The sequence below is a fragment of the Pyrus communis genome, chromosome 7 (genome assembly GCF_963583255.1).
Source record: "Pyrus communis chromosome 7, drPyrComm1.1, whole genome shotgun sequence".
In the NCBI taxonomy this organism is placed as follows: Eukaryota; Viridiplantae; Streptophyta; class Magnoliopsida; order Rosales; family Rosaceae; genus Pyrus; species Pyrus communis.
In genome coordinates, this window is record NC_084809.1 from 24713457 (window position 1) to 24724318 (window position 10862).

At 37.1% G+C, this 10862-nt stretch overlaps 1 protein-coding gene across 1 annotated transcript; it reads right to left on the minus strand.

The window, feature by feature from the left end:
• Nucleotides 1-942: 942 nt before the first annotated feature.
• On the minus strand, nucleotides 943-2517 carry LOC137741188 (transcription factor bHLH162-like). Its single transcript, XM_068480996.1, has 3 exons — nucleotides 2184-2517; nucleotides 1641-2018; nucleotides 943-1525 (listed from the first exon to the last, which is right to left on the minus strand). Exons 1-3 carry the CDS (start codon nucleotides 2352-2354, stop codon nucleotides 1385-1387), a joined length of 690 nt encoding a protein of 229 aa, XP_068337097.1. The 5' UTR covers nucleotides 2355-2517; the 3' UTR covers nucleotides 943-1384.
• Nucleotides 2518-10862: the final 8345 nt, after the last annotated feature.

Genomic DNA, 10862 nt, shown 5'->3' on the forward strand with positions numbered 1-10862 from the left:
CTTTTTCAAAAGTGAATGCAATGGTTTTTGCCATGTGGCACTTTTTTGACCTTCCAATCTGAACTGTAATTTCAATCCAACGATCTATACTTTTAAAATTAAAAATTAATAGAAAATCGTTATAAAAATAAAAAACTTTTGAAAAAAAAAATCTATTAAGATTTGAAAATATATATTTAATATTACAAAATTCTCTCTGTTTCACAAAAATTTAAAATGTAAACAATATCTACCACGTCTATTTTAATAAATTTAGAATGAATTAATCGTTGTTAATGTAGTTCACTACTGTTTAGTCTATACATATGAAAAGTATCTCCCCAACCCTTCTAAGAGCACTTCCAATGAAATTGAGTTTACTATTCGCTCTAAAGAGTAATTGTATTTGTGCAAGTTCATTCGTTTAGAAAAAGAAAAGACAAAGGCAAAGACGATTATTCTTCACAAATATATTTTTTTATGTATTATGCCTTGTACCTTAGTTTGTTCTATGAAAATTAAACTCCTTATTTAACTCTGATAAATTAATTTTAAATAAAAATCAAAGCATATTATTACAAACACGCATAATTAATAAAAAATAAAAAGAAAATGTAGAAGACAGTTGAACTTTGTAAGTCTGTTAATTGTGTTTAATTTTAAGTGTAGTTTTTTTAGTACAATTTTAAGTGTGTTGTTAAAAAAATGTTTGTATTTTTTTTTAGATTTTTTGATCTTCAAATTAATCCAGGGTGTTGATTTACTAATTTTTTTTTTCTAAATCAGATGCACCAGATTATGTCACGTGGCTTAACCTTAAATTTTCAATTTTTTTGAAATCCAACGGTCCAAATGAAGGGACCTTCGAAAATCCAACGGTCAACAAGGGCAAGGCAACCGTCTGCAAGGGCGGTGGGCTATGCACATAGGTGGGCCCCATTGTGGCGTTTCTTGTATCACACGGGCGCAAACCCAAGCGGAAGTTGCATTTGGTTTTGCATGTGATAACCATGCGATGTTATAGCGGAAGACTTATGTAATACAAATCTATGTTATGTTATAAGGAAAGGTTAATGTAATACAAATCCATGTTATGCAATATCAATCTATCTAATGTTAAATAAAAGACTCATGTGATACAAATTTATGTTATAACAATCAACAACAATCAAACCTTACAATACAGGTTATATAATGTTATAACTAATTAATAGCCAACTTAAGCTGTCACATCATATATATATGTTATATATTTTATAACATATGATTTAGCTCAAATTGATCATCCCCTAATATCGTTGCATGGAAAACGACCCATTTTTGCTGTTTTGTTCAATGTACATAGTTAGTTCATCGGGGAAATAGGATTGATTAATTTGGTTCGTGGAGTACTTGTCAACTGATCCTATATTATTGCCACAGGCTCCAATTCGAAGTCCCAAAAGCAATCTTGCTGTAATTCTTGGTCTCTGGTGGATCCATTGACAAATCTATTAAGCTTTTCAGTTATTCTTGCAGCCCCAAAATCCAACACAGACTTGTGCATCTACATGAAATGAAAGCCAGATTAATAATCCAAATAAATATCCAAAAGTACTGATTCATGTCAAATATATTTCCTTGAGAAACAAACAGAGAAAAATTCAGTTACTTTTACATACCTCTGCACGTACTACATGAAATACAGTGTCTCTCAAAGTTGAAAAGCTAGCATGCACGACGTCCGCCTGTTCTTCGTCAAGTATGCGAAGAATTTCGTAGAAGATGAACTGATGATTGTCTAAGCCAGTAGTCAGTACTACCTCTACTGTGGAGCCTGTCTCATGGATTTGGATTTGGGGTGCTTTTGTGCTCCTTACGCTCTCAATACTTAAGTTTTTTGGTTCCATGCTCTCAGCATTTATGAATGATGTAGCATGTGATCTTTTTCTAGTGCCCACCAAGCTCTCCTTCTTCTCCCTTGATTTCTGCAGCTTCGACTCTTTGCTTTTTATGTAGTTGATGGCCTCATCTATTTGTTCGGGCAGAGTTAATGGCTCCTGCATCACCACAATGTTCAACATTAGCTGTGAATCAACCTAATCAATGGCTCGGATTCTCAGTCCCACAAATGTAGTGTCTGACAAGAGAGTATTTTAGTTTCGTAACTGCGTAAACATGTGATCATGAGAGAGAGAGAGAGAGAGAGAGAGAGAGAGAGATACCTTAGGATTTTGGTTAGGGAGGAGAGAGAAGAGGTTGGAGTAAAGAAGTTTCATAAGATTTCTCCTATTCTTCTCTACAACCCTCCTTTCAATTTTGGTTGAAGAAGATTGACTTGCCTGGTTATTATTCATTTGATCTTTCTCTGGCAAGTTGGCCACAAAGATTCCCATGAAACAACTTCCAGTTAGCTACTCTCTCTTAAAATTGGAAGGTAAAAGGGTGGTCGATCATGGTATGTATTTATATATATTATATATTTGCTCCATTTATAGTAAGAAAAGTGCAAAAAGGACTATGAACAAGTCTTTCCTCTGTGGACTCTAGTAATGAAGCAAAAGCAAATGAGAGGGTAGGTTCTGTGAGCACGGTTACTCATTCAAGTTTACGTCAGCCCATAAGAATGGCAGAAAGGCGGCCGTCAAGTTTGAAATTTTTATGTAAATGTTGTCACGTGGATTTATTAGCATCTTCTTCGAAGGTCCCCGCCCCACTCCCACCCAAAAAGAAAAGAAAAAAAGGAAAAACCCAGTTAAAACCCCGTAAAGGCCCTTTATTTATCTTTTTGTAGGCAGCTTAACTACTCAAACCATGAGGAGAAATTCCAACCGATTTCTGAAAAGTTAATAAAATACTGAGATTGTGTAGTCATTAAACTAATTATACAGTTTAAGAAAAAAGTAATTTATAAATTATCATAATCGATAAAAGTTCAACAAACCTTCTATCAATTTATTGTAGTTAGTGTGACTAAACGATATTTTTTAATTTATTTTTAACAGAGATGATCTTTACCAAGTCCATCGAGCACTTATGTGCATGGCATTATGGCAAATTATTTTCATTCCTGTTAGATAATGCTTGCATTCATCATGGATGGGTACATGTTCAACCCTTATAATAACATTTTTTCACCGTATACAATTTCTCCGTGTCAAATAAGCAATTGAGTATTTTAAGAGTAAACATGCAAAAGATCACCATCGTCGAATATCTCTTGTTGCCATTATCATTTATCATCAATAATTCGTCACTCACGGAATGCAAGTAGTTAAATTAATCAGAGAAATTAGATCCACACGGTTCAGTTGATATTGACGCAACATGCCCCATTTGATGATCATAATGTTATCGTATATGGTTACTTTTCAGTGATAAAGTGGAGTGTTAAGCTAGAGCTGCAAAGCTCGGGAATCAAGTGATTTGGATCGTTAAAAAAAGAGCGACTCTGATTTTTGATTCTTAATGTTATCTATTTAAATAGGACAACATTTATTTTTTTGGATAATCATTATGTGGTATATCACCTGTTTTAAGAGAATCTCTCGTGACAGAGATGCGAAGTTTAGTGCGTTGTTATATTGTGATGAACTTAATTATCAGTTTGACCAATGATAATGAAAAAGAGCAATGGAGTGTGGACTGTGCAGATTTCAGCGGGAGAAGCAAAGACTCAGACACTTTGAAGTCTTTCCATTAACAACCACGACTGCATGTAAGTCAAAAACAATCCATGAATAGGTGGTTGTTAAGATATGAACCGTGTAGAACAGCAGTATCCGTTGAGAGATTTTTAGTGTACCTAAAATATAGTTCGGCACATTAATTGTTGTAATACAATTAGTTAAAACTTAAAACAATTTTTCACTTAATTGTATTATGATATTTAGTTTACCGAGTTGTGTTCCTAGCACATTGAAAAGTTTCTCTCGTCAGTTGGTATTCAAACCCTCATTCGTATGGACAATCTTTTATCACTTTTATGTTTACGTAAACGCCATTTGTTGGAAAGCAAACTTGTAGCAGGGTAATGCTAGGAAGACCAAAATTTTAAACAAAATTTGCAAACCAAATAATGTGTCACCGATAAGAAATAAGCACGTTAATCAACTGTCATTGCACTTCTAGAGGCGCTCCTCCGGCGGTTCCATGGACAAAGGAATGATCACGATGGGAAATCATTGTGTTTTTTCAAAGATCCTATCTATTGGGGATTTGGGTTTCGACAGAGACCATCGGCGGTGATACAGGTCCGTCATCAATTGTCTACTTGTTAGACGGCTACGAGGATGGTGTGAAGCAAACTGGAATCCTAGACGAGTCTAGTGTGAAGCAAAGCAAATGTAGGAGACGAAATTAGCAATCCTCTCTTTTTGGGGATCTCGCTAAGGCCCCCTTGTGAAGAATTTAGTCCCCGCAAGTCCCACTTAGTCACATTAAACTCAGTTCCTACTTGCACCAAACACATATTAGGAATCCTAGCCAGTCTAATGAAACTTAGGGAAGCTAAACAAACAAGCCCCTAGTGATTTATTTAGCTTAATAGCAAGTTAGGTTAATTAGCTAACACTATTTTAATAAATAATACATAAATAAAAACTCTATGTATTATATAATATAAAGATTGAAAATTGAAAGCAGTTATTAAACTGTTGTGGCCTATTTTACTAAAGGGAGAGATAGTAAGACAGAGAGAGATGGATACAAGTTTGAGGAATTTTGTGTATTATTCCTCATGTATTGTCCCTTTATTTATAGTAAACAAAATACGATCTCTTGCCATCCAAGTAATACAATCATAAATGAATAGGATCTTCTAGTATCCTAAATACAATCTACTAATGATTTACACAGTCACACATGTGATATAATTAATATCTCAACAATCTCCCTTGAGTGTGTAAATATACAAGTAGATAAAGCATTAGATCTTCATGGATGATGTAGAAGCAGTTGATGAAGTCGTCTTGTTTAGTCGGCACAAGTAGCAAACATGATTCTCTAATAGGGATCGCATATAGGAGTAAGTCTCACAAAAACCTGGCTATGGTAAAATGCAAAATAACAAAAAAAAAAAAAAAAACTCATATTCTCAGCAGAAAATATGAGTTAATGCAACACGTCGATACTTAACATCTCTAGGAAGTAAGTAGTAGAAAACGCACACAAGGGTTTGACTATCCTGATGTGGTGGCCTCGTCAAAACCTCGTCAGATTAGCGAAATTTCAGTGGGAAAAATGCTCTTGATCTAAACGAAAAGAATACATTAAGATCAAGTCAATATACTTCATTATACTCTCCTGTGCTTGACAAAACTCCCTTTAAAAACTACAAGTGTTGCAAAAGAGATAGTTACACATACCAATTCCTTGGACAAACTTCGGGAAGGTTGATTTGGACAATGACTTCGTGAAGAGGTTGGCAAGGTTCTCTTAGGATCAGGTTTGCTTGACTTTAGTCATCTGATACTTTACTGGTGTGATGAGGACACAATATGCTTGGTGTGAACTTTTTTGATGTATTATATCTTGATCTGGTCAATACATGTGACATTGTCCTTATAGATCGTCGTTGGAACTCAACGATGGATGAAAGCTACAGATACTTCGAATATGCTTAACAAGATCTCAACACCATTTCTCTCACATGTGTCGTAGTGAGGTGTGGTGAGCTTGGAATGGTCTGAAGATTTTGCAATTAAGGTTTATTTTGTGGACCTTAAAAATATTGTTGTACCCCTAATAGGAAAGACATAACCTTATGAGAATGTGTCTTGTGTGGGTTTGATAAGTAATATACATTCACATAAGAAACAAGGCAAGCATCACTCCGAGGATCAGGGAATAGGTCCACTAGGGATGTGTAGGGATGAGCCCAAATTTGTAGTACCTTCAGGGTAGCCAAAAAAAGTCTTTATTGCCAATTTAGTGGTGACGTATAAACACAGTGTTGTATCTTTACCAACCGATCAACAACAAAGAGGTCATGTCTAATACAATGAAGTAAGTACAACAAACTGCAAAGTTGAACTTAGATATGGAAATTCGGGTTCTACAACCTCTTTAATGATAACAAATGTTCAAACTTCAAATCAAGGCATAAACTGGTTTTCCCAAGATCCTTCATCTCATATTTTGTTTTCAAGTGAGAGATAGTTTTCTCAAGCTCTTCTAGAGTCTTAGTGAGACACTAACCAAGAGATTGTGCCATGAGTTTTTCAACTCCATTGAAAGTGACAACTGGGGCCAAAATCTTGTGTGGAATGTGTGTGTAAGCCAAAAGATAGCTACTATCTCGATGACTACGACATTTTACAGCAGCAATTTGCACCAAAGTAAAAGTAGGAATAGAAAAGACACTAAAAATGGTTGCCGTAAACCCCAAGACAAAAGGCAGGGGAAGATTTTATTTGCTTTTCTCTCTAGGCAGCTAGAGTTTTTAAATGACACAGTTCTATAAATTTATGGTTTCATTACAAGGTTTTCTCTCTTAATTTATAGATAGATGTGGCACCCAAATTGTAAGAGAATGCTTCTTAAAATGAACTTAAAATCTTAAATGTTTAATCTAAAAAAAGTGGAAGATGAATTGTACCTATACTCAAACTGAGTTAAAAACACTTTTAATTAACATTGATTTCATGGAAAGGCCCTTCATTTTTCTACTTAATCCTTCTTTTTTTTTTTTTTTTTTTTTTTTTGTGTCGAATACTAAATTGATGGATTTGCCCTTCACTACCTCTTGGCATAGGTGCTCCCACGTGTTAAGAGCGAAGGAAGGGAATTTTTATCATCGTAGAAACTAGAAAGGCAGAAGCTTCAACATATCTAGTCTTAACCTAAAGAGGAAATTGGCAATAGTTCCTGAATTATCACCAAATTGAAATTTTGGTTCCTGAACTAAAAGTCCATTAAATTTGGTCTCTAAATTTGAGTTCTTGCTGCTAACTCATGTTACATTCTTGGATTTTCTAACTTATGTCATTATTATACCAGGCATAATACTCGGACACATGCCCTAAAATATTCATCCCACTACTAAATTCTAAATCTACAGAAAAAAGAATCACCATAAACAAAGAACAATCCCCTTCCTCTCTCGATGAAATACGATAAAAACACAAGTTGAAGAACTCCCTGCTACAAGAATGAGCATTTATGTCTTCACTCAGACACTTTTCCGTCATCCTCTTAAATCGTCATTGTTAATACTTAGTCACCTTTAATTTCTCTGGGTAATTTTCCTTGACTAAAGCCTCAACCTCGGACATGAACTTCTCCATAATTATCTCATTTCTCTGAAAAGGAAATGCATATATGTTTAGATTGAGACTTTGACACTCACAACGCCAGAGAAAAGAAATACACATTGCAGTATACCAGATATATTAAGGATAAAAATGTAATTACACTTACAAGAGATATTACTTAGAGGATAAGGAATCTTAGTTAGTTTTGGAAGTTTTGATTTTTGTTAGCTTTATTAGCTCTTGTATAAATACTCTAAGTATAATCTTATTCATTTAATCAATGGAAAAAACTTTTCCTAATATGGTATCAACCGCCTAAAAGTCCCACGATAATTCTTCGATTTTCTTTTCCCGCTTCCTTTCTGCACCGCCTCATCGCCTTACCTCTTCATCTTCTCTGATCAATTGATCGCCTCCAAGCTCTTGATCGCACGACCTTCTTCTTCTTACAAGCATGGCAACCTCTGCATCTCCTTCTTGGGGATTGGATTATTCTATTTATCCAATTCTTGATGTAATTTCTAACCTTAATTCTGTGATTGCTGCTTCAATCACAATCCAGAATATTGGATATATGGTTCCAATCAAACTCACCACTACAGATTTCCTGACATGGAGTGCCTAGTTTGCTCCGATCTTCTGGCGTTACAATCTCACCGGACTCATCGACGACACTATAGCGGTGCCGACCAAATTTCTTCTTGATTCGTTAGGAAATCGAACTGCAACTCTCAATCCAGCCTATGTTACTTGGTTTGAGAATGATCAAAATTTTTTTATTTGGATAAATTTAACACTTTTTGATTCTCTTATCCCTTACACGGTTGGTGTGACATTTGCCAGCGAGCTTTGGGCAAAACAAGAATCGCGCCTCACGACTACTTCTTAATCTCATATTCATGAGCTTCGATCTAGTCTTCGTAATCTTGTTAAAGGTGACCTAACTGTTGCTCAATATCTCCAGAAAATTGAAGAAATCGCAAATGCACTTGCTAGTGCTAGCGCTCCAGTTGCAAATTCAGAACTCATCTCAGTCACTCTTCATGGTTTACCCTCTAAATATGACTCTTTTGTGGATGCCATTCAGTTTTGCATTGGATCCACAACTATTGATGAATTGCACAGCTTACTTCTCAGCAAATAGATTCAACTCACAAATCGGATGAAAACTGCTTCAGCAGCTCATTTTCAGGCGTATAATTCCTCCGTTGTATCCTTCTTTTGCCAGCAAATCTTCATCTTCAAGCCTTTGTTGCTTAGCCGGTTCCTCATTTCAAGAATCAAGGTCGTCCTATGGACCGCAATTATCAGAGTCACAATCGAGGTAACTCTCAATCTCGTGGCAACTATAGATTCAATAATGATGGCAGGAACAACTATTCTAGTCACAACACTCAAAGATTCAATTGTGGAGCTCACAATACATACACTTCAAACAGAAAGTTTCTTGCCAGATCTGACACGCCCCGACCCCGAGGTCCTAGGGACATCGAGATGGTCACGTGCTAGCCGACACCCGAAGGGTGACGAAAGCCATTTAATTTAAACAAAACTGAGAAATAAACTAAAGTACGCAATAAAGGCTAAAAACACGAATAAAAGTTCAACTTCTAAATATTGAAATTAGGTAAACACATAGCACGTCCAGAGCATAAGTCTAATACAGAGTACCAGCAGAACTAAAATCAAGAAGTGCTATTACAATATATGGTGAAGTAGAGCGAATACGACAAAAATCACTGGTAGGGGAACGCCTCGTAGCTCAAGTCGTAATCCTCGTTCCTAGGTCCTGAAGGGGGCGCAAAACAAAAGTGAGTGGACCAAGTTTATATATACAATAATAGTAAAACAGTTATCAACGTACTAACCCCCAGGTTTTATGAAAACACATATATAATGAGAAACATAGATTTTCCGAAATCTAGCATGTCGTGAAATGTCTCAAATCATAATTCGCATAAAATAGTAATCACTAGTGAATGTCCGATATAACACTTTAGGCCCCATGCCGGCTCCCCGTCTCTGAGCAGACAGTCAGAGGAAAATGCACTTCAGGCCCCTTGCTGGCTCCTCGTCTCTGAGCAGACAGTCAGAGGAAAACACACTCCAGGCCCTATGCCAACACCAAACCGTCGCCCGGGACGGACCGGATCTATCCCTACGTCCCATAGCAGAAATGACCACTAGGTAAGTACAAAACCAGTGAACATACATATATTTATAAAGTCATCCATCATCTATACTATAAAGAGGTGTTCTAAACATGTTCTAAATATCATATCATCATCCATCAGATATTCTATAAGAACATGGGTTATAGGAAAAATAGTAATAATTCAAACTAGCCTTAGTAAGCATGTTATCTCGTAAAACGTTCATAAAACATAATCATCAAATCATGCTTTTCATGTATGCATTTCTACTATCAAAACATGCATTTTCAGAAGGGGTCCACTCACTTTACACCGATGATGCAAGCCGTACCAAATAGGAATAACGGAATCACCGCCAAGAATTGCACCTAAACACACAATTGATACTTTCAGTCAAACTCTACTTGAACGATTGAATTTGAGAAAACAGACATCGGAAACAGTTTCAGAACGTCGAAATTAGCCTAGGAGGGTCCCCGCATGAAAACCCAAAAAGTCAACGGTCAAAGTCAACGTTGACCGTTGACTGGTCAAAGTCAAAAGTCAACGTTGACCGTTGACCCCAGTCAACGGTCAACGGGTCAAGTCAACGGGTCACGGGTCACTGGGTTTTGGGCTTTGGGTTTTAAGTGGGTTGGGTTTGGGTAAAAAGGAAAATGGGTTTGGGTTTTTTGAACCTCACGGCCCAAGGCCTAATTGAAAAGGGGAAATGGGTTTGGGCTGCAACCAAGGCCCTAAGGCCTTTGGGTTTTTAAGTAAACAAAAATAAAAATAAAAACAGAAAGGGTGAGGGTTTTGGGCCAGAAACCAAACAGGCCTAAGGCCTGTGTGAGGGTGGAGAACGGCCCGAAGGCCTGAGTGCTCGGAGAAGAACACCGGAGCTTCCATAGCTCCGGCCAACTTCAAACACTCAAACGAGACCCCGATCTAGGTACCAAAATGAAGCACTAGGCGAGAGGAGTAGTTTTATACCTTTGGTTCGCCGTGAAACGGCCTGTGGGGGCCGGAAAACCCTTCGGAAACCACAATCTCGTCGGAAATTTGGGTGTGCCTTCACCCGTGCCAAAAACACTCCAAAACCTTGGAATTCATGAACCCAAACTCAGTAAACACATCTAACCAACATCTAACATGAATAAAAGGAAAGAAACACGGCTTACCCAGCCAGAAAACGATGAAACTCGCCGGAGATGCTCGGCGTACTCTCGGCGACGCGAGTAGGGGAGAAAGAAAGAGAGATGCAGTTGAATGGTGATGATGGTGATGATTTCCTCGAGTAGGTGTAGCTGTGGGTGTGTGTGTGTGTGTGTGTGTGTGTGTCTTTCACGGGGAAGAAGAAGAAGGAGAGGAATGAGAGTTTTCGAAAGAGAGGAAAAGGTGCAGACAAAACAAGACAAAAGAAAGGAAAAGAAGAAAAAAGAAAAAGAAGGAAGAAAGAAAGGAGGGTCACGGCAGGGGGGGACAAAAGAGAAAAATGGAAATGGGTTAGGGTGCTGCC